The 27,826-nt window shown below is 38.8% G+C and overlaps 1 protein-coding gene across 3 annotated transcripts in view; it reads left to right on the top strand.

Moving 5' to 3' along the window:
• Window positions 1-3,234: 3,234 nt before the first annotated feature.
• Uhrf2 (ubiquitin like with PHD and ring finger domains 2) overlaps window positions 3,235-27,826 on the top strand; it is a 72,697-nt gene continuing 48,105 nt past the window's right edge. Inside the window, exons 1-3 of one of the 3 annotated variants that reach the window (XM_074051910.1) lie at window positions 3,235-3,751; window positions 10,781-11,014; window positions 25,205-25,464. In XM_074051910.1, coding sequence (XP_073908011.1) covers window positions 3,599-3,751; window positions 10,781-11,014; window positions 25,205-25,464 — 647 coding nt within the window. In that variant the 5' untranslated portion in view covers window positions 3,235-3,598. Of the gene's footprint in view, window positions 3,752-10,780; window positions 11,015-25,204; window positions 25,465-27,826 lie in introns of those variants that run through there. The other 2 variants (XM_074051908.1, XM_074051909.1) reach the window with 2 other exon arrangements.

Genomic DNA, 27,826 nt, shown 5'->3' with positions numbered 1-27,826 from the left:
AAATATTCCTTGTTATGTGTAAAGGAACAGTACACAGAACCTTCAGCAGAATGGTTCAAGATATGGGAACTCAAAACCTGTATGCTTCATGAAAACTTTGCCAATTTAGAGTGGATCTAGTTGAAAACATTTGTGATTATGTGTTCATATGTAGACACTCACATGTATTCATTCACAAAAGTATGCATGCATACTCACATACACCCACGCATGTGCATGTACTACCTTATCTTTCCAAGCAGAACAACCAGTCTTTCATCAATATCCTTAACAGCATAACCTACGGATTTTAAATTTAGCTTTTCTTTATCTTTGACAAAATTCTTATAGTGTGGCTTTCCTCCCTAATTTGTCTCTGAAAAACAGAGCTCTGAAAGAGCTTTTGGCTCTTCTTTTGTACTATCTCTATACAGATCAATCCTGAGACCATGGACAAGATTTATGCTTTCATTTTTATGATCAATAGATAGAAATTAAAAACTCACTTTTTCTAAGAAGAACCTCTATACAATTATGTGAGTATATGCATATGTAAAATGCAATGTATATAAAGTGAACAACATATATATATATATATATATATATATATATATATATATATCCCCACTGTGGTCACTGCTCAGGTAATAATATGGAATATTACCTCACCCAAAAAGATGCCCTTGTGCCCTTCTCAGTCAATACCACCAATTCCTCTACTCTCCCAAGTGTTGACTTTTTCATGAAAACCCCATCACATTCAGAAGGATAAATCTCATCATAGGAATTTGGCTGGTAGAGTGGCTTAAGTGGTAGAGTGCCCGCCTAGCAAGCATGAGGACCTGAGTTCAAATGTCAGTAACATACATACACACAAATACACACACACAATGAAGCTAGTATTTGGGCTGGCAGAGTGGCTTAAGTGGTAAGAAGCCTAGAGTTTGAATCCAGGGCAGAAAAAAAAAAAAAAAGGAATGAGTACAAGAGGTCTTAATTAGTTCCTCTCTCAAAACTTTCTCATTTTCCTTTATAATATCAAACTTGTGTTTTCAACTGTCAGATATTTCCAGCTAGGTATATTTTGGATGCATTTCAAATGCAACACAGCTCAAGTATAACTTACTGCATTTCCCCAACTTGCTTCCTGTTCTAGTTCTGTTAAGAATACTATTTACCCAACCCATCTGTTTAAGTCTCCTAGAAACATGAGAATTGTCAATATTCTATTTTCCTCATCGTTCATATCCATGTATCCTACAAGTCTTCTAAGCTACATTTTCTGGAATACTTGGGAATACAGTCTTTCCTTTCCTATCATTAATTCTGCTTCCTATCACAGCCACCAATTTTGCCAAAATGGACACAAGTATCTCCTGGCTAAGATGTCAGTCAACAAGGACACCAATCTTCCTGCCCCTTACTTTTCCCCTAAGGCATCCTTCTACACTTTTTCAGTACTTTGCTCAAATGCTTATTTAATCATACCAATGCACTCCTTTAAAAAGCCTTAGTTTCTCCTCAGGCCTACAAAAATCTACTTTGAATGCTAATGTTCACACATTGCCCTTTTCTATGTATTTAGTCAACCTTTCTCTGATATGCAATCTCTTGTGATCTGTGAAAATGCATACTTTCAATCTTGAGCACCCTATTCTCTTTAGTCAGTCTCTGCTTATCTGAATCCTCTTGATAACAATAGGGCTAAGACGTTTTTTTTGTTGTGTATTACTGAGAGATAGGCACAAAATTAACCACTCTACACTTATTAGGTGTTTATAAGCACCATCTTACACTGAGGAAACTGAAGCAATTAATTTGTCCAAGATCACATGTTAAGTAAGCAGCAAAATTGAGATTGCAGTCCTGGTCTATCTCAATCCATGAAGGGAACGTTTAATTGTTGCCTCTGACTACAATATACCATTGAACACATTCCATGCTGTACTTGTATACAATGTGAGCCTGTAACTAAAAAAAAGTTGTAACTACACAAGGGTGTAATTATAACCTTGTAAAATAGCAAATAGTAATCCTCCTCCCTCCATTTTTTTGGTGGCATTGAAGTTTGAACTTAGGGCCTTGTGCTTGCTAGGCTGGCGCTAGCCACACCGCAGCTCTAGTTACGCATTTTTAGGGGAGGTCAGAAGTGTGCTGTTAGGTGTATCGATCGCCTCATTTCCATACGTAACGAATACTCAATATTTCCTTTAGTTACATCACGAACAGACAAAATGAATTATATTTAGAGGTTTTTAGATGAATGTGAAATTTTCATTAAGGGTGGAGGCAAAAAATATGTATGTATACTCCACATTTTTGTCCTTCCTGTGTTGGGCCTTTTTGTTGCTGAGTCCAAATATTACTGACCTTGTCTGTGCTTGTAATTATTATGATTATTACGAAAATCCTGGTCCCTTTAACGGGAATAATTAGCACCAGTCTAAATAGTCACGTTAACAATTTTGGCAAATGTAAGGTACAAGTTGTTTGGTTTTCTGTCATACGCTTTCTCGTTTCTCACGAAGGCCTATTTCCATTTTCAAACAGGCCTCCCGCCGTTAGGTAATGCTGTGCTGGCTTATTGGTGGAGTTCTTTTCTTCGCAGATGGGCCGTTATGCATGGTTTAAAACTGTTTTTCGCAAACCCAGGATCCCGTAGGCCAAAGGCGCCCCAGATGTCCAGTGCCTGGAGCAGCAAAGGCCGCTCCGGGGCCGGAGGCCCAGCGGCAGCGCGGCGACCCCCGCGCCATCCCAGCAGGACTCGGCCTGCGGCGCCCAGGCCGCCCCCTCCGCCCCGGGGCAGGAGCCCCCGGAAGCGGTGTCCGCGTGAATTCAGCAGTGGGACGGGGCGGGAAACGTGTCACGAAGCACCAGCGCCCTCGGGACTTTCCCGGGGTCCCGCGGGGGACGTGTGGTAGGCGCTGTTGGGCCGAGCGCGGCCGAGCACTCCTGCTGTGCTTTCCCCCACTAATGACCACACAAATGCACAGCAGCGTTCGTTATTTCGGGTGTTTTTGAGCCCACAGAGCCGTATCTGCCAGGCCTGAGGAACCATCTGCCCCCTCGACCTCGAAACTAGACAACCACTACCAGCAGCCCGAAACCCAGGGGTACAGGGCGGGCCCAGGTGCAGGCGGTGTGGCAAATAACGGCTTTCGGCAGCCCCGCCCCCGCGCCCCGCCCCCTGCCTCTGCCTATCTTAGCACCGGGGGCCGCTGTCCCTTTAAGGCGGAGCCCCGCGTGGATCTCGCGAGATCCGGGTTGGCGCCGTGACCTCCATGTGGGAGCTATAGCGCTATAAGTAAACACTCCGCGCGCTCCAGACATGGCTTCTTCTTGTTTGTGAGGTGGAGGCTGCGGTAGCGCCCCGGGCTGGTGCCGGTTTTCCCTCCTTCTCAGTTGGGCCGGGCGGGCGCGCTGTCTGGGCCGCCGCTTGTCGGGCCCGGAATCGGGTCGATTTCTTTCCTCGCCTGTGCGCGCGCTCGCTCACTCGCTCGCTCCCCTAGCTCGCCGCGGAGATCCAGAGCTGCCCGGGAGGCGGCGTGGGCCAGGCGGGGCGCGGCGTCCTGAGCACAGGGGGAGACAAAGGGGGCCGGCCCCGTCACCCGGTACCAAGATGTGGATCCAGGTTCGCACCATCGACGGCTCCCAGACGCGCACCATTGAGGACGTTTCTCGCAAAGCCACGATCGAGGAGCTACGCGAGCGGGTCTGGGCGCTGTTCGACGTGCGGCCCGAATGCCAGCGCCTCTTCTACCGGGGCAAGCAGGTGAGGCGCAGCGGGCGCGCCCTCGCGAAGTCAGGGCGGGAGCGGCTGGGCTTCTGAGCACTGGTGGGCCCGACAGCCGGATGCGCGGGGCGCACTTGGCTCGGCTTCGCGTGGGCAGCACAGCGAGGCGCAGGGTCCGGGCCCGGGCCTGCGGTGTTTTGGGGGTGTGTGGGGAGCGAGTGCAGCGGGTCCCTGCCATCCAGACTACAGGTGCGTCTAGTGCATTCAGACGTAAGGGCAGCCGGAACGTGCAGACTTTGCCGTTTCTTTCTTTCTTTCTTTTTTCTCGCGGTTCAGCAGCCTCAATCACAGCCTGCCAGCGCCCGGAGTTCCTCGCTTCCCGCGCTCCGTGGATCCTGGGGCCCCTGGGAGGATGTGGAGGGTAGCGGGCTCTGGCAGCCATGCCACAGCGCGGGAGAGGCGAGTAGGCTTCCCTGCTGCGCTGACTCGGCTGGCGCGTGCGTCGCTTCCGTGCCCCGGGTTCCCAGGTCCGAGATAGGAACTCTGGCATTTCCCTCTCGGGCGCCGGAACCTCAGCCCTGCCACCTCCCTGTGGAAGGATTTGGGGCATACTGAAGGTTTCCAGGTTGCATCTTATCGCAGATTTGGAGTCTGTTTTGGACGAGTTTAGAGACCTGGGGTGGAGGAACGGTTACGTACCCAAGAGCCAGGTTTAAAAGTGCCGGGTATGGGGCCAGGGGTTTATTTCCAGAGGATTCTTCTGCCCGCTTACCTCTGAACATTCCCTTCTAGGCTCTGACACGGTACTGCTGTGTAGCCAGCAGTCCTTGGAGGCTGAAAGTGTTTTTGGTGGTGAAGGTGTTTGTGGGCATCTCTGTCAGTCTGAGATATTTCCTGCCCCACAAGCCTGTCATAGTCTATACCTAGACATCCAAGCCCGTCATATTTTTCTTGTCTTTGTGTTGTCATTGTTAATCCACTAAAAAGTTGGCATTCTGCACTTGGTAGACCATAGTTTGGCTCTAGTCCTGAGGTTTGAAATAAATGCAGTTCTCTTTGATTCGGTAGAAGTAATCTACAGGCAAAAGGTTTGGAAGGAATGTTTTTCTCCCCTTCATAGGCTTATCCTTACAATACTGTCCAGAAATTTCAGAGTAACAAATTATACTCTGGGAAAGACAGAGCTAGATTTTGTTGTTATGGGTTTTTTTCCCCCTTTAAAAAATGTTATAGTAGTTTTTGTTTGCATTTGCAGACAGTTTTATACTGATTTCTTAGTACTTTTGACTTGTAAAAAGTTATAACTTTTTATAACAGAAGCTTTGCTTTTGAAATAATTGTACCTGTATTAAATACTTTTATATTTCTATGCCTCCAGTGGCTAATTTTTTCCTTTTGATCACAGGTGAAAAACATGTGATTGAGAATCTGAGCTTTATTTTCTAGCTTCAACACCAGAGATAGAAACGAAGGATGTTATTCCTTGATAACCTTGAAGTCCAGTGATCGGATATGCTAAAATAAAGTGTACCTGGGTGTCTTGGGGGAAAAGGTGAACATTAGTTAAATTCAGGGCTACAAAGTAGACTCAGTGAACCAGGAAGATGGTTCCAGATTCTGGGAAAAACTGTTGAGGATAACAACCTTTGTACTTCTCCTGGGTCAGTCAATAACCCACTCCTTCGATTTTTTTGTTTTTATTCAGCCCAGTGATAAACCAGGAGAGGTGAGGGATAGACTTTTGGTGCCAGCCATTGACTTGGAGAGAGAAAAGGAAGACATTACTGCCAACTGTGTTTATGTCCTTATGAACGACCGGTGACTGAGGCAGTGAATATTATTTCTGTTTGCTTTTGGAGGGTCACATCCTTGGAGAGCATAGTGTTCCTGTAGCTATGGATTAGCACCATTGGCACTACAGGGCTGTCCCTGTCCTGTAAAATACCTTTGTGCTCATTAGAAAAAAGGTGCCCCTTTCTCAAGATGTTTTGTTGCCAAATGAGTGAAAAGTATCATAAATAAAAACAAATTTATGCAAGCTGGATCTTATTCCCTACTCTGGAGGCTATCCTCTGTGACAGACCCTGTTTAAAAACAAAACAAGATAATGTAATGTATACAATTTTGACCCCTCCCCCCATTTGTTATGTCTTCTACTTTTAATTTTTGATGTGTACTTAGACTAGCTGTGGATTTTTTGGGGGATGGTAGGGTTTGAACTCTGGGCCTCCTCCATTGCTAGGCTAGTGCTCTGCTGCTTGAGCCACTCTGCCAGCAATTTGTCCTGGGCTGGCTTTGAACCATGATCCTTCTAATCTCTTACTCCTGAGTAGCCACAATTACAGGTGTGAGCCAACGGTGCCCAGCAACCTGTGGATATTTATTATGCATGCTTAGCACGTCTCAGAATTGCAAGTACATAGTCAGATTTAACAAGACCTCATGGGAGATTCTGACGAACACCAGAATTTGAAAATGAATGTTAAGAGGCTAGCCTCCTACTAGTTTCATATTTAGTATGCTTTCTGGATCTCAAGACCAGTAGCCTTACCCTTGCATGGTCACCTCAAACTAGATCTACCCAAGCAGAATGTGAATTTAAACAAGGTCTTCAGGTGATCAATATTCAAATTACGTTTGAGAAACAGCATAATTAACTCTGCATTTGGGCCTGGTACTGGGGTTGATCTCTGCCTTTTACTTTACCACTTGAGCCATGCCTCCAGCTCTGGACTCCACTTTCAAGGGTCAAAATAGAGATTAGCAATTGTAAGGTTTTTTTTGGTGTTTGTTTTTTGTTTTGCAGTACCAGGGTTTGAACTCAGGGCCTACATCTTGAGCCTCCACCACCCCTTTTGTGTTAGGTATTTTCGAGATAGGGTCTTGTGAACTATTTGCCCAGGCTAACTTTGAGCCGTGATCCTCCTGGTTTCTGCCTCCTGATCTCTGCTGGGATTACAGGCATGAGCCACCAGTGCCCGGCTATGTAATTTCTTATTATAGTATTTGGACTTTCTTGTCTGGGAAATTGAATTTGAGGCACTGTGGGGATTGGATCTTTTTAAAGACTTCTGTTGGTGGATCTCAATTTTTTTTTTTTTTTTGAGACAGGGTCTCACAATCTATATAGCTCAGGCTGGTCCCAAACTTTCCATCCTCCTGACTCAGCCTCCCAAGTCCTGGGATTATATGCACTACCACACTGGGCTTTGATCTCCAAATCTTTTGGGAATCTGGAGCTCTTACTTTGAAAGTGCTCTTCCCTTTCTTCTCTTGTCATCACTATTGGGATAGTCTTAAATAGATTGTAGTTATGGAGTAGGACACAGGTAAAGAAAAACTGAGTTGCCTTTTGCCTTCATATTCTTTTCACATGAAGTAAAAAGTATATTTGCCTATTCAAAGGAATATGTGCTCATGTATATATACACATACACACACACATACATATATATATTGTGATGTGAAAGATACATGAAAGTTGTTAAGCTCTCCTCTTAGATCCCTTGCCATCCCTAGCCCCTTGGAAGTGACTTCTCCCGCTACCTTTTGGGCCACTGCCACTGGGTTTTTTTTTCTTTCTACTTTTCCCTTGCTCATTGTTGGACTTCTTCCTGCTTCTTGGAATTGTTTTCTTCAACCCAGCACAAATTCAAAAGTAAAATTTGAGAAAACAAAGGCCTAACCATTCCTGATTCAGAATTGAAAGTCTTGCATTTCAAATTCCAGTATGGCAGTCCTCAAACATATACTTCTATGAGACATTGATGGACTGTAGTACATGCCTGAAGCACTTAGGTGTTTGTAATTCCTACATGAACTCATCCCTTCGTCCCCCACTCAGCATAATTAGAATGCAGATAATTTTCAGTCCGTACTTCGGTTAATTATGGAAGAATTTCAGAATTTTTCATTCCAACACATAACAGCTCTTTACAATATGGAGCTTTGGAGAATAAAGCTGTGTGTGATTTGCTATGCGGTGAATAATGATTGTTTTAGGAAGACTGGAAGGATGTCTGTGAATTAGGGATGAGCATGTAATCTAGGGAAAAGTGTGTCATCATAAGCATGAAGAAAGGGGGTTATAACTTTTATTATAATGCTTCATGCCTTGAAATGCTTATACATTACTTTTCCTGTCAAGCCAAGTTTAGAAAAAGTATCATTTGAAGCAATTTGTATTTACTCTTGACAATCATTCGGTAGAAACTAGTCAGAGGGGTTGAATGCCCCCAAGGTCCCTCAGACTCTGCCTCAAACTTCACTAGAAAAATGTAGAAGCTGGATGCAGTGTTTCATACTGTTATCCCAGCTACTTGGGAGGCATAGGTATGAGATAGATGTCCAATATGGCCCTGGACAAAAAGCAGGAGACCCTATCTGGACAAAGTAATTAAAGAGAAGAGGCTGAGAATGTGGTTCAAGTGGCAGAGCGCCTGCCTAGTAAATATAATGTCCTGAGTTAAAATCCCAAAACCACCAAAAACAAAACCTCCACCAACAAAGAGATTTTTTAAAATGCATATGGAAACACCTTTAATTTCTCTCTCTCTCTGTTTTAAGTCCCAGCCAGAATGGCTCAAATGGGCGATCCTCTTGCCTCATCCTCCCAAGTGCTGGGGTTCCAGGCTTGCGCTACCATGTCATCTTTATTTTACCTTTTTAACGGCTGTCTTCATTTTTTGGGAATACCTACCAGTATTTCATACTGTTACAGAATCTTGTATTTTCTTCATTAAACAGGGCAGTTTTTTTTTCTTTTGTCAGAACATTCATCAGTTTTATGTTTAGTCAAGTTGTACTTTGTCAGCTCTTCCAGAAGTAGGTAGGAGGTTCTTGTTTTGTTTTGTTTTGTTTTTTGACTGTTGGAGACTGTCAGAATGAAGGTTTAAATTCAGTTTTTGCTCGAGTCGTCCCTTCCCGCTCCCCTTCAGGATAGAGTTCTTTGTTGTTTTTAGTAAAGTATATTAACATCCCTGTTCATATGATGGTTTATCTGCTTATTGCCTTGAGATACTTAGGGTTATTTAGGCTAAACATACTTTGTGTGTCTGCGTGCCTGTGTGTGTTGCTGGGGATCAAACCTAAGATTGCACATGCTAAGCAAGTGTGCGCTACCACTTGAGCTAAGCCCCTAGGCTAAGCAAGTGACTAAACCCCTAACTAATCTGTGAGATAGTACCTAATTTAATTCCTCTTCTAGGCAGTTTGTGAAATTCTTGATCCCTTGTTCTTTTTAATAAATATGAATGCTTGCAACCTGTGGAATTGGACTGTGTGTGTAATTGGACCACCTGAATAAAATCACTGATCTCGTACATTTGTAAGTATACAATTAAAGGACAGACTTATTTTTTTCTTTTTTTTTTTTTTTTTTCATTTTTCTTTTATTATTCATATGTGCATACAAGGCTTGGTTTATTTCTCCCCCCTGCCCCTACCCCCTCCCTTACCACCCACTCCACCCCCTCCCGCTCCCCCCCTCAATACCCAGCAGAAACTATTTTGCCCTTATCTCTAATTTTGTTGTAGAGAGAGTATAAGCAATAATAGGAAGGAACAAAGGGTTTTGCTGGTTGAGATAAGGATAGCTATACAGGGCATTGACTCACATTGGCTTCTCAAATATTGGGTTATTTGTGTTAGACAGTTGTGAATGGTGATGAATATTACATGTAAAGAGGAAGTGAGCAATGTTTAAATTGGTCATGCTCATGGGAAAATGATAGTTGTGGTAATAATTTTAGTTTTCTTGTAGCATAGTGAAATAAGCTGACAACATTATACAGAAGCAAAATAGAGACTTAGTTTGCTAGTGCTTCTGTAACGAAGTATCAGAACTCTAGGTGGCTCAGAACCACAGAAATTTTTCTCAGTTCTACAAAGAAGTATAGACATGCTTGAAGATTTATTACTCCAGTTACATGGCCTACTTTTCCCTGTGTGTCTTTACATGGCCTTCCTGCAGTGTGTCTGTGTCCACATTTTCCCTTTTTATATGGATACCAGTCATACCGCATTAGAGACTTAACCTAATGAATTCACCTAACTTAATTACCTTTTTAAAGATCCTATCTCCAAGGAGGACCACAATCTAATGCACTGGGGGTTAGGACTTCACCATACAAATTTTGGGAGGACATAATTCAGTCCAGAGCAATAGGTTTTGCACTTATTTAGTCAAATGTATTCTTTAATCACCTCTAAAGACCCTATTTCAAAATAAGATAACATTCTGAGGCATGGTTTGTGTATGTGTGTAGGAAGGGATTGGCCGTAGGACCTTGTGTACACTAAGTAGGTGGCCTGTCACTGAGCTACATCCTAAGTCCATTGAGCTACTCTGGAGTAGAACTTCAAAATTTGTGTTTGGGGGGATACAAATTCATAACACTCTCAAAATATGGATGAGTTGCAAGGTTATTTGCTATTTCTCCTGTAAAACTTCATGATAAACTTGATAATCTTTGCCGGTGAATAGAATGAGAGAACTTCAGACAAATGAAATATAGCATAAACAGAGTTATAATAATTATTTCTGTTTCTTTTTTTTCCTGGTTGACTTAAAAGGTTATCAGCAATGATTGAAAATATAAAGTATTTGACTTGATGTCTTTATGAACACAGGTCGTGAAATAACTTGTTTTCAAAATTCACCTTTTTTACCTTGCATTAGATTCAGGTGCTGTTCATTAAAATGCACAAAATTTGGTGAGAAAGCCAGGCATGATGGCACACAACTGAAATCCCAGCACTTGTGAGGCTGAGGCAGGAGGATCTTGAGTTTTTAATGGCTAGCAGTGTTTCTTGTTAGTTACAAATTTTAGTTTTTTGGTTTTTTTTTTTTTTGACTTATCCAATATGGAATAGTACTTATGTAGTTCTTAAGAATTTATTGGGGTTCAGAGAAGATACATCAAAGGCTGTAAGAGTGATTTCAAGGGCATTAAATTGCAGTCCTATGAATTTTAATAGGTTAGCTAGGACATTTGGGCAACTAAAAAATGTAGAAAGGTAAGTTTTGAGAGAAGCATTTCAATGAATTTTTCTTTTTTTTTTTTCTAGTTAGAAAATGGATATACTTTATTTGACTATGATGTTGGACTGAATGATATAGTTCAGCTACTAGTTCGTCCAGACTCCGATCTTCCTAGCACATCCAAGCAGAATGATGTATCAGCTAAACCGTGTTCTAATAGTCCACCTAAAGTGAAGAAAACTACAAGGGTGGGAGCTTCCAGTCAGCCTTCTACATCAGCTCGTGTTTGTCTTATTGATCCTGGCTTTGGACTATACAAGGTATGTTGGCTTCAGACTCCTCTCCTTGTTAATTGTGAGAATATAGATGTCTGTTCTTTTCACGATGTTGTGAGTAAGTAAACATTTGAAAGTAAAGATTGGGCTGTTAAACTTTTAAGTCTTTAAAAATTTGTTGTGAACTGTATAGGCATGTAAAGTGTATATGTAAGGTTTAAAGAATAATTGCAAATACTGTTTACACATGTATGTAAATGGAAAAATGATACCTGTTAATTATTTCAGGAATCGGGGGAGGGGGGATTAAGGAGAATGGTGGAGATGGTGAGTTCAAATATGATGTATTTGATACAGTGTAAGAACTTTTGTAAATGCCACAATGTACCCCCACCCAGCATAACAATAAAAAAAAAAAACAAAAGCAAATACCTGTTTAATTCCACCACGGCTAAGAAGCAGAATAATGCTAGTACCTTTTTAAAGCCTCCTTATGCCCTATCAGAACATATCTCCCCTCTCTCTCTAAAAGGTAATCTACTCATTCTGACTTTTATGATCATTTTTGACTTTACTTTTTGGCACTGTTATATTCCATTTTATTTGCGTGTTACCATTTATCTAGTACATAATTAATACATGTTTGGGCTGTTTCCAGCTTCAGCTGTTTTTAAGAGTGCTCTTTAACCTATGTGTATCTTGGCACACATGTTCAAGAATTGCCTTAGAAATTTCTACCCACGAATAGAGGTGCTGATTGTTCACTCAAACGAAGCTGTCAAACTACTTTCTTTTGTTCCATTGGTCTATTGTCTATCCCTGTGCCCATAACTGTTCTAAGTACTATATAGCCTTGTAGACTTTTTGGATTTCTCCGAGTTCCCAAGTTTCATTCCACTTCCAGGGTGCTTTGCTTTTTGGCTCTAAACACTTGCAATTAAAAAGTGTTAGAATTAGTTTACCAAAGCTCAAAACAATCTATTAGGACTTCAGTGGGGGATTGCATCTGTAAATTACCTTGAAGAATTGACATCTTTACGATATTGAGTCTTAATTCATGAACATGATAGACCTCTCCATTACTTTAGATCTTTGACATGTTAATGAGTTCTCTTTTACAGATCTTGTTTGATTTATTTCTGGTAGCTTTATATTTTTGATGCTATTATAAATGGTTATCTTTTAAAATGGTGATTTATAGAAGTGCAGTCAACTAACTTATTTATTGACTTTTATATCTGGCAACATTTTCAAATTCTATTATAATAAATTGAATGATAGTTTTATTTCATCCTTTCCTCTCTTTATAACTCATTTTCTTACCAGTTGGGATAAATTGGTACACTTAGACTGAGATTTTCAAAGTGTTTTGAAGATTAAAAATTAATGGATAAAAATAAGAAAATGCAAATTGATAATAATTTTGGAACTGTGGGAAATGCAAACATAAATAAATATGAAAGAATTCAAGAAAACTAGCAAGGAAGGCTGGGAGCTGTGGCTCGTACCTATAATCCTGGCTACATGGGAGAATCCTGGTTCAAGGCTAACTCAGGCAAAGAGTTAGAGAGACCCCATTTCAACCAATAAAAGCTGGGTGTGGTAGCCCACACACCTGTCACCCCAGCTACTTGGGAAGCAAATGAAGGGTAGTAGTCCAGGTCAGCCTAGGCATAAATGGTGCGACCTTATTTGAAAAATACCTAAAGCAAAAAGGGCTGCATTGTGGCTCAAGCAGTAGAACGCCTGCCTAGCAAGCATAAGGCTCTTGAGTTCATACCCCAGTACCACCAATAAATAAATAAGTAAATAAATAAAAAAGAAAGAAAATTAGTGGAGAGCCAGGAGCAGTGGCTCATGCCTTTGATCCCAGCTACTCGGAAGGTGGAGATCAGGATCACATTCCAAGGCCAGCACAGGTTAAAAGCAAGAGACCCTATCTGAAAAATAAAACTAAAAGGGCTAAGGGGTGTGACTCAAGTGGTAAGAGCTCTTATAGCACAAGATCCTAAGTATAAACCCCTGTACCTATGGTGCGGAGTGGGGAGGGAGTAAAGAAAGGAAGGAAGGAGTAGCAAATTTATCTTTAAAAAAACAAAAAACAAACAAGGAACACCTTTCTCCCCCCGCCCACAAAATAAATCAGGCTTAGGTCCTTGGGTAGCTACACTGATAATTATGTTAAACTTATAAGGAGTAGATAATTTTGAATTTACCTTAAATTGACCCACAGCATCAAGAAAGAAGGAAAACTCCCTATTGCTTTTCAAATTGAGCTTAAACACTGATAACTAAATGTGACCAAAAGTACATGAGCATCCCCAACACATGGATGAAAAGCTAAGTTATATTAGCAAATAGAATTATAACTACATATTTAAAGACTTAGGTCCCCATTGCTTTACAAGTTTAGCTTAAACACTGATGCTAAACATGAACAAAAGCACATGAGCAGCCCTAACATTGATGAAAAGCTAAGTTATATTAACAAATAGAATTATAACTACATATTTAAAGACTTACTACCTTTACAAAATGCAGTTTGTTAGAAAGTGGAGATAGTTCATTATCATGTTTTAGTTTAATTCATTATGTCAATAAACTAAAGGTAAATCTAATTTAAAATGTTTTGTACATCTAAATACAAATTCGAGTTCATTCATGATTTTGAATAGAATTGAATATGTCAAACCACACATGACATCATGCTTAATGGGAAAAAACTAGATCCATTCCCCTTAAAGACAGGAGCCAGTCAAGAAAGCAACTAATGTTGCTGTTATTTAACATTATTGTGTAAGTACTAGATAATGCAGTGAGGCAGAGCAAAATAAAGTGTAATATTAAGGAAGGCAAAGATACTGTTTATGGATACCTGGGAAAGCTGGGAAAATAAGTATCTTAGAACATTATGAGCAATGAATAAGGTGGGTATTTTCAAAGTGAGGAGAAAAATTACAAAAACAAAAGGTAAAATCTGGGAATATATTAAAATGGGTGCCCTATGTCTTCATCCCTCCCTCCTTCCATTCCTTCCTTTCTCTCTCTTCTGTTTCTCCTCAGCAACATTTCTTTAGGAACCCAAACGTGACAAGTATTGTTCTAGGTGTTGGGGGGTATAATGATGACCAATTGTGATTCCTTTTTTGGTGGAATTTTTGAAAGAATCACTTCTGTTGTCTTTCTGTTTTAAAGCACTGAAAGCCAAATTGCCGTTTTGTCTATATCACCCATTCATTTCATCTATCTTGTAGATACTTGTCTTAGTCTGTTTTCTCTTGCTAATAGTACAGTAGCACAGACTGGGTGAATTAATAGGGGGGAGAAAAGGTTTATTTTGGCCAATACTTCTGGGTCAAAGAGCAATGGGATATACATGGTGATGGCTTTGGATAAGAGATACTCTGTGTGTGTGTGTGTGTGTGTGTGTGTGTGTGTGTATTGGTCAGTCTGTCTGCAAATTCAGTCTTCTGAGATTCAAGACATACACTTAACTTTGAATCCCTATAAAGTAAAAAATAAAGTTACATTTTTCTAAGATACAGTGGCACAGAGCAAACATTCTTATTCCTAAAGGGGAGAATAGCGAGGAAGGATTTGGCCAAAGCAGGACTGAAACTCAGCAGGGTAAATTTAAATTCTGTATCTTCATGTCTAGCATATTGGGTACATGGTGTAATGATGTGAACTTCAGTGAGCTTGGGAAACCCCACCCCTATGACCTTGCTGTTTGCAGCCCACATCCTCTTTCTTGGTTCTACTTAGTGCTTGTGGCTTTTGTTGGCAGGGAGTCTAAGCTCCTGGCATGAATGTAGGGTATCATTCCGCCACGCAAAGTAGTGCATGCTTCAGGGTACCTCAGAGGTACTGTCTTCTCAAAGGAAAGTTTTTCAGTGGAGTTAACCATTAAGTCTTGAGTCTGTGAGGGTCAAGCTAGTTCCTGAGATGTCCTTAAAGGATCTTTCCTAATATCCTGATGCATAATAGTTGACATCTGTCCGTCCTTCCTTCCTTCCTGCCTTGCCCCCTCCCTCCCTCTCTTCCTTTATATTAATTGTACAAAGGGATTTCACCTTTGGTATTTTACACATGCATATTGTACTTTGATTACATTAACTCCCTCTATTACTCTCTTCTCCGTCCCCTCACCTCCCATTTTTCATGGGTTTTCTTATGCCGTCTTCATACATAGACACGAGGTATTTCTGTTATTTACCCCCCTCCAATCATTCTCTTTCCCTTTCCTCTCTTACCCATTAAAAATGGGTAAATGGATTGAAAAGTAAAAAAAGTACAAATGGCCAGTAAATACATGAAATGTTCAACATCCCTGGCCATAAAAAAAATGCAAATCAAAATGGCATTGCAATTTCATCTCACACCAGTCAAAACGGCTGTCACCAAGAACACAAATAATAACAAATGCTGGTGAGGATTCAGGGGGAAAGGAACCCTCATACACTGCTGGTGAGAATGTTAATTAGTATAGCCATTGTGGAAATCAGTATGGAGGTTCCTCAAAAAAAACTAACCGTAGAATTACATATGGTCTGTTGATAACACTCGAGCATATATCTGAAGGAATATAAATCAGGATACGGTAGAGACACCTGCACACCTATGTTTATTGCAACATTGTTCACAGTAGCCAAGCTATGGAATCAGCTTGGATGCCTTTCAACTGATGAATGGATAAAGAAAATGTGGGCAAAATGTGGTACATATACACAATGGAGTTTTGTTTAGCCATAAAGAAAAATGAAATTATGTCAGTTGCAGGAAAATGGATGGAATTGGAGATAATGTCAAGTGAAATAAATCAGATTGAGAAAGACAATGTTTGTGCATTTTCTCTCATGCAGAATCTAGATATAAAATATGTGTGTATGTATATATGAATAAATATGTATATAACATGATTGAAATTATGGGGCTCTTGGCTTCTTTGTAAGGACATCTGTCTCTTCAGAAACCATTCCTTCCTTACCCCCAGCTTTACACTGACTTTTCTGACCAAATTGTAGGTTTTTCCAACCTTCTGCTCTGCCTTTTGGCCTGGATTCTTATTGTAACTTTGGCCAAATACAGCTAGCAAAACCCAATCCATAGTCTGAATACTGGGTTGCCATGAAACTTCCTCTGCCAATTAATTATTTCCCCGTCTTAAATTCCTACAGAGTCTGAGGGCCTGGACAAAATTTAGACAAGTTCTTCACCATAATGTAACACAAAAGGCCTGTAGTTCAAGTCCCAATAAGAGTTTGTGTTCCCATCTGAAACTTCATGAACCCTGTCTGAGTTCCTTTGGCATTCTGGTCTTCTGAGCTCATACCAGAATTGTTCATTAAGGTCTGCTATGTCATTCTAAGGTTTCTCTAGTTTTCATCTCCAAACTTTTCCAAATTATTGTGACAGACGAATTCCAAAGAACCCCGTGGTCAGGTTTGACCACATTTCTCTGGAACCAACTTTCTATATTAGGTACTTTTCATACTTGTCACCAAAGTAACTGAGAGTACAACTTAAAGGAGGAACATTTATTTTGGCTTATGATTCAGAGGGTTATTTAGCCCTGTGAGATTGGGCAGAACAATATGGCTAAAGGAATGTGTGGTTCTACATTTCATGGTGGATAGGAAGCAGAGAGTTAGGAAGAAACTGGGAACCAGGTATAACCTTGTAAGACATACCCTCAGTGACCTGGCGTGTTTCCTCCAACATCACCTGCTGGGTAAAGTTTGCAGAACTTCCCAAGTAGCTCCACTAGCTAGGGAGCAGGTATTCAATACATGAGCTTGTAGGGACATTTCATATTCAAACTATAACAGAACAGTTTTAGATTTTTAGTAAAATTGGGAAGATAGTACTGAGAGTTCCCATATACCCAACACTCAGTCTCTAATATTAATATCTTACATTAATATGGTACATTTGTTACAGTTAACAAGCTGTATTTCCTTAGCTTTTACTTAATATCTTTTTTCCATTCTATATTTCCACTCTGCATTTTTTTTTTTTGAGTGGTACTGAGGTTTGAACTCAGGGTCTCATGCCTGCTAAGCAGGCGCTCTACCATTTGAGCCACTCTGCCAGCACTTTTTTGTGTTGGATATTTTCGAGATAGGGACTCTTGAACTATTTTTCCAGACTGGCTTCAAACCACAGTCCTCCTGATCTCTTCCTCCCAAGTAGCTAGGATTATGGATATGAGCCACCAGCACCCGGCACCGCACTCCACTCCATTTAATCATAATATCTCTTTAAGTTCCTCTCAGCTGCGAGAGTTCTTGAATTTCCTTGTTTCTCATTACCTTGAAAGTTTTAAGGACTGGTCAGATAATTTTTAGAATTTCCTCCATTACAGTCAAGTGTGAATGACATTCCTGTAATCCTACCTACTTGGGAGATAGTCAGAGGAGGATCACAAGTTTGAGGCCATTGGGCAAAGTTAAGGAGATCCTGTCTCAAAAATGAAAAAAAAAAGAGGCTGGGAGCATGGCTTATGTGGTAGAGCATTTGCCTAGCATTCAGGAGGCTCTGGGTTCGATACTCAGTACTAAAAATAAAATCTCAGTAGGATTCATGTGTTATTTTTCTTACCATTCGACTAGGTTCATGTGTTTGGGGGTAGAAGATCACAGAGATAAAGTGCAATTTTTGTCAATCACATCTAGGGCAGGTACTGTCAACATTCTATATTTGTTAGATGTAATTACATTAGTAGGTACTTAACACTGTTGATAGGAACCTCAGTCACCTGGCTAAGGTAATATTTGTCAGGTTTCTCCACTGTTAAATTGCCTTTCTCCTCTTTTTCATACTGTACTCTTTGAGAAGAAGTCACTATATACAGACTACACTTAAGGAGTAGGAAGTTATGTACTTCAATGCCTTGAGGGCAGAATATCTACAGAAATTATTGGGAATTCTTCAACATGGGAGATTTGTCTTTTCCCCATTTATATATTCAGTTATATTAGCATGGACTGATGCTCAAATTTTCTAGTTTTGGCCATTGGTAGCTTTTTAAATTCAACTCTTACATCCCTTCCTCATACCTCCTTTATTGGAGAGAGAGAGAGAGAGAGAGAGAGAGAGAGAGTGTGTGTGTGTGTGTGTGTGTGTGTGTGTGTGTGTGTGTGGTACCAAACTCAGGACCTTCGCCTTGAGCACTCCTCTAGCCCTATTTTTGTGAAGGGTTTTTCAAGATAGGGTCTTGAGAACTTTTTGCCTGGACTGGCTTCAAACTGCGATTCTCCTGATCTCTGCCTCCTGAGTAGCTAGGATTACAGGTGTGAGCCACTGGTACGCGGCTCTTTCTTTTTCTTTTTTTGGTGGTACTGAGATTCAAATTCAGGACCTCGTGCTTTCTAAACAGGCACTTTACTACTTGAGCCAATCTGCCAACCTTTAGTAAACTTGTGAGCCTCTCCCTCCCCAGTCTACTTCCAAAAAGCATCATGAGAAATACTTCTTTCAGCAGGTCTTTACTTTTTATTTTCAGTGTTACTGATTTGGCTGTTAACTACATAACTTAAACACACGCACACGCACACACTCTCTCTCCCTTCTCTTTAATAGAAAAAGAAAAACACTGTTGTTTGGTTTTTTTTTTTTTTTTTTTTGAGATAGAGTCTCACTATTTAGCCCAGACTGGCCTCAAATTTGTGATCCTCTTATCTTAGCCTCCCTAATACTGTGATTGCAGTCATGTGCCATCATGCTGGGCTTTATTTAATAGGTGTTTTTTTTTTTTTGGCATACTGGGGTTTGAACTCAGGGCCTCACACTTGTTAGGTAGCTGCTTTTTCACTTGAGCCACTCTACCAGCCCATATTTAGTAGTTCTTGTACTTCATATTAATATGTATATATAATGTATATATAATATATATGTTAAAGATTTTAGTGTTGTTCCGATGTGGTCTAGCAGTTAGGAACACAAAAACAAGATTTTAGCTTTGTCATTAGACCTGGTTTCAAATTCCAATTAAACCGCTGCTTAGTTGTATAAGCTTGCAAGTCAATCTTACATTAAGACTCTGTTTCTCCATTTAGAAGCACATTAGGACCTAGCACTTGAATTATAAAAAGGCTACTGTGTTATTCATACAGTAGTACTTTTAAAGCTGCATTTAACCTTCTTTGTTGGTTGAAGAGGGTAAACAGATTTGTTGGCTTTTTAAAAATGGAATTCAGTAATTGTCATAAGTATTTGAAATTTTATTAGTAATTTTTTTTTTTTTAATTTACAAGTACTTATTTGGGCATGGCTCAAGTGGAAGAGTGCTAGGCCATGAGTTCAAGCCCCAATACCACCAAAAAAAAAAGTTCATTCATGCCATGGATACTTCATTCATTTAATGAATATTTTCATATCTAGCATGTATTTGTACTAGGTATAATGAATAGAACAGTACACAAATGATACTGTCTCTGGCTTTGTTGGAATTTTATTAAATGCTAACTTTTTTTAAGCTAAACTCAAAACAGCTTAGAACTTGCTACTTTTGGATTGTTTTGAATTTACTTTAAATTTTGTTTATTTCTTGTGCAAGTCTGATAAATATATCAAAATTATGCTTATGTTTTGTCTTTGGTGGTGGTGGTTCTGGGAATTGAACCCCAGACATTGCACATGCTAAGCACTTGCTCTATTACTGAGCTACACCCTTACACCACTAGCTCCAGACTTGCATTTTATAAATATAGAGCTTCCTATAATTAAAATTGCTTTTTGGATGGGCAAAGTTTTGGTTTTTTTCTTTGCATTTAACTAAAATATTATTTGGATTTCAAGATAAGCAGGGTACAAAGGGTGAAATTTCAAGTTCACTTTATTCAGAACTGACATGGGTAAACAATACATTAAAATGAATTTTTAATTTGAAGTTATTATCCAGTATCATTCTTGTTTTGCTGTATTTGATAATATTTGGTCAGTTTCTCAGTTTTCCATATGTTGCAGGAAACTAGGTATTGCTAATCACATTGGAAGAGTCTATAGAAGATTGTGAAGCCAGGTGTGATGGTGCATGCCTGTAATTCTAGCACTGGGAGGCAGAGGCAGGAAGATCTTGGGTTTTAGGCCAGCCTGGGCTACACAGTGAGTTCCAGGGTAGCCCTGTCTAAAAAAGAAAAAGAAAAACAGATTGTACAGAATCTGGGCTCATTTATTCTCATTGCATTGAAGAAAATTGAATCACGTAGACTTTGGATTAGGTACTAAATTTATTTTCTGAATCAATGTGGACTTTTCATACCTAAATGGATTTTAATTCTGGTTTTTTAATATGGAAGCTTTGTATGACTCACATAAGTCCTACTTTTCAGATGGTTGTTATTCAGCCTAAATGATACACTTAGGATGTTAAGTTTTAAAGATTATCTAAGTGTGTGGCACTGTTAAACCTTTTACATGTCCTGTGTTCATTATCAGAAATTTATGAAGGAAGAGAATTATCAGTTATCCATGTGAAAATATTGATATTTTAGTATATATTATATCCTGTCTTTTGTCCATGGGGCAATTCTTTTTTTTTTTTTTAATTTGGTAACTCATAGTGTATTATAAAGGAAAAACTATTAAAATATACTTTTTCCTGGGAAAAGTAAATAAAACAGACAAATGAATCTACACCAAGTAAACATTAACTTTGGTAGATGTCAGTGTAGCATAGTAATGGCAAGCATATTTGCCCTTCTTCCCCTAGAGATGCTCAACTTCCATGTTAAGAATTTTAAAAAAACATTGTTTTAACTGGGATTTTATTGTGTTGATACTTGTTTCTCATCTGCGTCATCTTTGGCCAAGGTCTGAGTGCTTACAATTCTCTAATTGTTGGGAGATTAGTCAGAAGCATCTGGAACACACTGGTGGTGGAAGAGTTTGCTGTAGAATTTGCAACAGCTGCTATGGCTGCAATTCTTGATACTTAACCTTTTTTTGATTGTGAAATCTATAGACAATACAAAAAGAATAGTTTAATGAAATAGTAGGAAGTCAGTGTTTATAAACACCATCCAAATTACAAAACAATAGCAGTGCCATAGGAACTTCCTGTGTACCCCTTCCTGATTATAACTCCCTCTTCTCTACCTGTAACTACTACCCAAATTGCTGTGATAATAATTTCCTTTATCCTATTGTTAATCTTTAACCACCTATTTCTGATATTTAACCTATTTATACAGCCCTGATTTGCCTATTTCTGAACTTTGTATAAACAGAAATGTACTGTATTTTTTTTGATTTGTAACTAAAGAAACAGTATAAGTGAATAAGTCACATTATGTTGGATAAACCGATGTTCTCAGCTCACATATTTTCTAGCTATGTATCTTTTGAAGGTGAGTGTGTTTCATGTCTGAACCTTACTGGAAAATAGAAATGGTTTTGTATTATAATTATTAAAGGAGATAATGTATTTAAAGTGTAAACTGTTAATGTTTACCAAGCAATGGGAAAATAAGACTGTGCTGAGTTTTAATGAGATGTTGATATTTGGTGTAAGAAGACAGTTGATGTAGGGCTGGCAAAGTGGCTCAAGTGGTAAGAGTGCCTGCCTAGCAAGTGTGAGGTCCTGAATTTAAACACCAGTGCCACAAAAAAAAAGAAGACCATTGTTTCATTTGTACATATTACATGCTTCCTAACTAGATTGGCACATTATATGGATTTTTTTACCTTACCTCAAATACACTTCAAGGTATGTTCTAACATTGCAAAGTATGAAGCTGGGACAAGTTAGCTTCTTCAAGGTTATACCTTGTAGGTAATACGTGAAGGACTTGCCCTCAGGTTTATCTGCAGAGCTGTGGAGTGTTTTCCATAGAACAAATGAAGTGTTTAGAAGTATACTCAATCATCTCAGCCACTTGGGAAGCTGAGACAGGTGGACCTTGAGTCCAAGGTCATTCTGGACAAACTAGTGAGACTGTTTCAAACAAAACAAAACAAACCCAAGAGGAACAAAGAAACATTCTCAAGTAAGCCCTCCAATATTTGGTATTTAGCATTATTTTTAAAATTGTTCTTCCTTGCTTCCTATATTTCAGAGGGTTTTTTGTTTTGTTTTGTTGTATTTGTGTGTTTTCAAATTTGTTGGTTTTTCTTGAATTTCAAATATTTGGACATGGAAGCTTTTTCTCTATATATGGCTGTATTTTTTAGTACAGATAAATTCAGCTCATGTGGTTGACTTACTCCCCACATGACTTTTCAGCTCCATATTTATTTTTAACATTCCATGTTTTATGAGGTTTTGACATCTTTGAGGGGCCTTGCTGGCTGGTGAGAGACTGTCCTCCCTAGGACTAGCTAATTCCTTTATAGTTTGTTAGTTTGGCATTGGGAATTGAAAGGTCTAACTAGTTCTTAGAGATAGTTAACAACTTGTCAGTGAGCCTGCCTTTCACATACAAAGCAAACAGTCCTGATTCTGTATCCTGGAACAAGTTCCTCATCTAACTTTCACACATCAGTCCAATATTCTTCTACCCTGATCATCCATGGCCAGGTACCAGCCAGCTGGAGACTACTGCCCACTGACATTATTCAAGCTAGCTAGTTTTACCCTGTTTGCCCTATCCTGCCTTTCCCATGGAAAATATAGTAAAGGCTCTGGGCTGTGATTTCCCTTAGTGTCTTTTGCCTCTTGACCAAGTCTGCTGCTTCCCTCTGTGTCCTTGTGTGTCTTCCTTGGGAAATGTTAAATAATTCTTCTTCCAGTGACATTAGCTGTTTGCCCTTTACTTATTCTCATAAATTAAAATCCTGTAATATAATCGAAATACTCCCACATTCAATTTTCCTCTTTTGTCTCTATATCTTTCTCTCTCTGTGTGTCTTTTTCTCTGTCTCTCTGTGTCTGTCTCTCTTTCCCTCTCTCCCTGTTACCTCCCTTCTCCCTTTCTCTCTTCTTTAGATAGGGTCCTGGGGTCTGGCTATGTAGCCCAGGCTGGCCTTGAATTCACTATGTATTCCAGTCTGACCTTAAACTCAAAATGATCCTCTTTCCTTCCAAGTGCTGGGATTATAGATCTGTACTATTGATGCCCAGCTGTCATTTCATTTTTGTTATTTTCTGGCTAATTACTTCAGTTCTTAATTTCTTCTACATTACTTAGAAAGTCACCATGGCAGTATCCTGTTTTCATGTTAATTATATGGGTTTAAGTAGTTTTCTTCTGAATTGCCATTAAAACTCAATGCTCTTTAAAAGAGCTCATCTCTTATGTGCAGTTTGACCCATTTAAATTTGGCCTTAGTATGTCTGTGTGATGTGCAGAAACTTTTGAATATAAGAGCATCCCAACCTGTTTGTATTCATTATTGTGAATGGTTCACTATAGTTACTATGATAATTAAGCTTGTAGTTCTTTTTTCCAGTTATATATGTAGGTAGATCTGCCTTCCGGTTCAATATTACCTTTTTACTGCTCCATATTAAGCTTTATATTGCTTAATTTTTTTTTTTGTTTTTGGTTCTGGGATTTGAACTTTAGGGCCTCACGTTTGCTAGGCAGGTGCTGTACCACTTAAGCCATTCCACCAGTCTGCTTAATGGGTTTTTGGTTTTTTTTTTTTGAGATAGGACTTCATTCTATAGCCCAGGCTGGCCTTGAATTTGTGATCCTCCTGCCTCTGCCTTCCGAGTGTTGGGATAACGGTTGTACACCACTATGCCAGATGTTTTCACTGTCAGCAGTGTTTTAGCATTGACTACATGCTGCATTTGATTCTACAGCAGTATTTGTGTAGTGCTATATGAAATCTTAAATTTCAGTTTGCAATGATAGTGAAAGTTAATACTTTTTTGGCTTTTCAGTACCCTCTTCACCTTCTGCGTCAGTGTGGTGATTTGGAATCTTTTCATTTTTAATAACTCATTTCTTTATATTTTGCAGTTCTAGAGGCTGAACTCAAGGCTTTACACCTGCTAAGCAAGTGCTCTACCATTTGAACCACACACCCAGTCCTTAACACCTCATTTCTGAGTTCATCACTTTTGAAATTTCTGTTTATCTGTCTTATCAAGCTTCTTGGTGTAATGGCAAAAACACAAGTTTCAAGGTTAAGACGTCTTCAAATACCTAGCTTTTCCATTTTTATTATCTTTCACCTATAGCGAGTTAACTTCTGAGAGTCTTCGCTTCCTTAACTTATAAAATAGTAATTATTAAGTTTGTTAGGGTTAAACAAACCTAAGTAAAGAAACTTGTATTAAAAAAAAGAAATTGTATAATATATGGCATGAGTATTTAATTTTTAGTATATACATTCCTCTCTAAGGCATACCATCTGTCAGAATTATATTAATATAACACTAAGTGGTCTCTTGAGGGTACCTCAAAGGAAACCTAGCTTGATGAGATGATGATCATGTGTCGGTGATTTCAGTTTTTCTTTTTAGGGACTTAAAGATAGAAAAGGTTGAAAAGGTTTCTCTTTGTTGTTGGCCTGAAAGGGCTTCTTCCTTTTACACTGATGTCCTCAGATGTTTTTGGAGGTGATTTCTTAAAATGTGCTTTCATTTCTTAACTCTTAATTCTCTATTTTATCTTATGTTTTAATATTGAGTTTTCTTTTTGTCAAATTACATGGTTTAGTTCTGGATCATCTACTCAACTGTCTGTCCATTTTTGTATATTATACCCCTGCTCTTATATTTTATCTTTATTCTTCGAGGATTTGCCTTGAGAGTTAATAACTAAACGTTCCCATTTGTAAAGATGAGTTTACTAGACTCTTCCCCTTGTTCTTCTACCTAATTCTTTTATTTTCAAGTTTAATTTTCTATTTAATACTGTTCTCTGGATGAACTGACTATGTAGTTATCTTTAGAATTATGAAGATGTTAATGGAGCAAAGTATCAAAATCATAAAGTGTTTTTTTTTTATTAGCATTCTTATTGGATGACTTTTGCAAGAATGATCCTTAGTTACATAAGAATTATACTTTCAAAGTGTAGTATAGACATGGATACACAGTAGTTAAAATACCTGTTTCAATGAAGGAAATTGAGAGGAAGATTAAGTTTGATATTAGTAAATAGCAACTTTAAGATAGTACAATCCAGAAAGAATAGTTTTGATATATCTCTAATCACTTTAAACATGAGTAGCTGCAAATACTGTTTACCATAATAGTTCTTAAATAATGTGAGTTATAGTAAGGTTTTTGAAGCAATAGATGAAATTAAGCTTCATTAACTAATTTTAAACCTTTTTTAGGTAAATGAATTGGTGGATGCCAGAGATGTCGGCCTTGGTGCTTGGTTTGAAGCACATATTCATAGTGTTACTAGAGCTTCTGCTGGACATTCACGTGGCAAAACTCCACTGAAGAATGGCAATTCTTATAAAAGGACTAATGGAAATGTAAATCATAATTCCAAAGAGAACACAAATAAATTGGACAATGTACCCTCTACGTCTAATTCATACTCAGTTGCTGCTGATGAAGACATTATTTATCATATCGAGTATGATGAGTAAGTGCTCATGCTGTTGAGGACTTCATTAATATTTTTGTGTATAGAAACAAAACCTTGCATTTCAAGATTATTTTAAATAGTCTTTCTGAAGAAGTCATGTTCAATCTATTTCTTTGTTTGGTGATTGTTATCTGATAATAAGGACTCTTAACTTTCAGTCATTTCTGACCCATAGGTGGTTGTGGTTTGTTTTCAGTATTCTGATATCCGACTTAATTTAGGACGTTCAGGTTTCTGTTTATGTCTTTATTGTATTAGGTATTTTTTTAATACGTACTTTAACAATGTTTTAGAAAATATTTTAAAACATGTAATACAATAGCGATTAGAATGAGATAAAATATTTTAAACATCTTTTTATCAAGATAATTTACATATCATTTACCCATTTGAAGGGTATAATTCAGTTTTTAAACATGTTCACAGGACTGTACATGACTATAAACTTAAGGTTAGACCTTTTTTTCCACTCCAAAAAACAAATTCCATACCCATTAGCATAGTCACTCCCCAGTCTCCTTCCCACAAACAAAAGATTTTCTGAAACATTATGATGGAAATGGTGGTAAGAACTTGTCTTTAAGAGCCTAGATTCTAACACTAAATTTTAGTATCCATTTAAAGAAATTGTAGTACAAAAATTATTGCCAGGCACTGACAGCTCATGTCTGTAATCCTAACTGTCCAGGAGGCAAAGATCAGGAGGATTGTGGTTCGAAGCCAGCCCAGGCAAATCGTTCACAAGACTCTATTGTGAAAAATGCTTCACACAAAAGGGCGTGGAGTGACTCGAGATGTAGGTCCTGAATTCAAACCCCAGTATTGCCAAAAAAAAAAGACAAAGTTATTGTTGAGACGGATTTAAATATTACACACTAATGAACCCTAAACACAGTAAATGAACTTAAGTCACTGCTCAAACGCTACCTTAGTATGCATGGAAGTTACTGTGTTACCATATTCTTTTGACATGTAAGAATTCAAAATCTTAAGAATGTTTATGAATTTTTCTAGCCCAACGTGGCATAAGACAACTTTGGTAGAAACTTGTATTTCCAGGATAGCTGGGAAGGTGTCAAAAGTAGACCCCTTTAACCTTTCCTTTTCTGATATTTCTTGTGGTTGTGGCTAAACTACCAATACTCTGATAAAAAGCCAGTATATTGCTTTTTATCACAATATGTGATAATAGAACCAACAATGAGAATGAGGATAAAGATATTCATTGACCAGGGATTGACCAGGCTGGCAATATTGGTGAGTTGGGCCTGGTGTAGAAAGGGATTGGAGTCAGTGTGTTGATAATAAGCTGTACCTCAATTTATAAATGCCATGGCACAGAGGCAAGTTGCTGTAGTGATAGGAGACTTCAGCCATCTGTATTATCTGCTGCCAACAAATAGTGTTTAATTTCTTCATTGAGTTTTATATCTTGCTGAGCTGGAGAAATAAGTAAGAAATTTGCTACTTGGGGGACCTCATTCTGGCTAATCAAAGAGCTATTATTTGGCCAAAAATAAACACTGAGTGAACCAAAGCTAATTAAATTTTATACTTTTAGAGACTCTTAAAGATGGTTTGGGAGTAAGACTTTCCAAGGAATAGGTCCAATGCTTGAGTTTGGTGTAATGTTAGACCACAAAACACAGCACCTTAACATTTATTTGGCTATTTTTTTATTGGAGAAAATTTTCTTTTTTTGGGGAGTTGGAAGGGGTAGTACTGGGGTTTGAACTCAGGGCCTTGAGCTTAGAGAAACTTTTCTTGATTAGAATGAATGTCAGTAAAATGGAACCTAAATCCAACATGCATAGGAAGTCTAAAATACTCTTATATGACAAATGTTTTAGTGCTGGCAACCTAAAGATATAATAGCAGAACTTTCTTTGCAAAATAAAAGATAACAGAAGCTTACTGGTAAGTCAGTGTTATTCACATGTCAAAAGATAAAAGAACTGGGCTGGAGGTGTTGCTCAAGTGGTAGAGTGCCAGCCTAGCAAGCACAAGGCTCTGAGTTCAAACTCCAGTACCTCCAAAAAAAGAAAAAAGAAACTTAAAAAAACAAGATAAAAGAACTGCATAAAATACTGTATATAAACTAGTTGAGCTCCTGAATAACAAAAGGCTAGCATAACATAAGCACCTAGAAAGAATCTGTATGACTTGATATGGATGTGATAATAAATTTGTTTCATTCTCCATGGTCATTAGAAAAATGAATTTAAAGGTATGATAAACTACCTGTTGATTTTAATCATTAAACATGTCTTTGAATGGAAGATGCATTGAAGAGAGAGAGGAGAGCTATCTCTTTTTTATTTTTTTTGCAGTACTGGGGGGTTGAACTCAAGTTCTTGTG

This window comes from Castor canadensis, chromosome 13, assembly GCF_047511655.1.
Source record: "Castor canadensis chromosome 13, mCasCan1.hap1v2, whole genome shotgun sequence".
NCBI classification, from domain to species: domain Eukaryota; kingdom Metazoa; phylum Chordata; class Mammalia; order Rodentia; family Castoridae; genus Castor; species Castor canadensis.
This window is presented reverse-complemented; position numbering and strand designations above follow the sequence as displayed.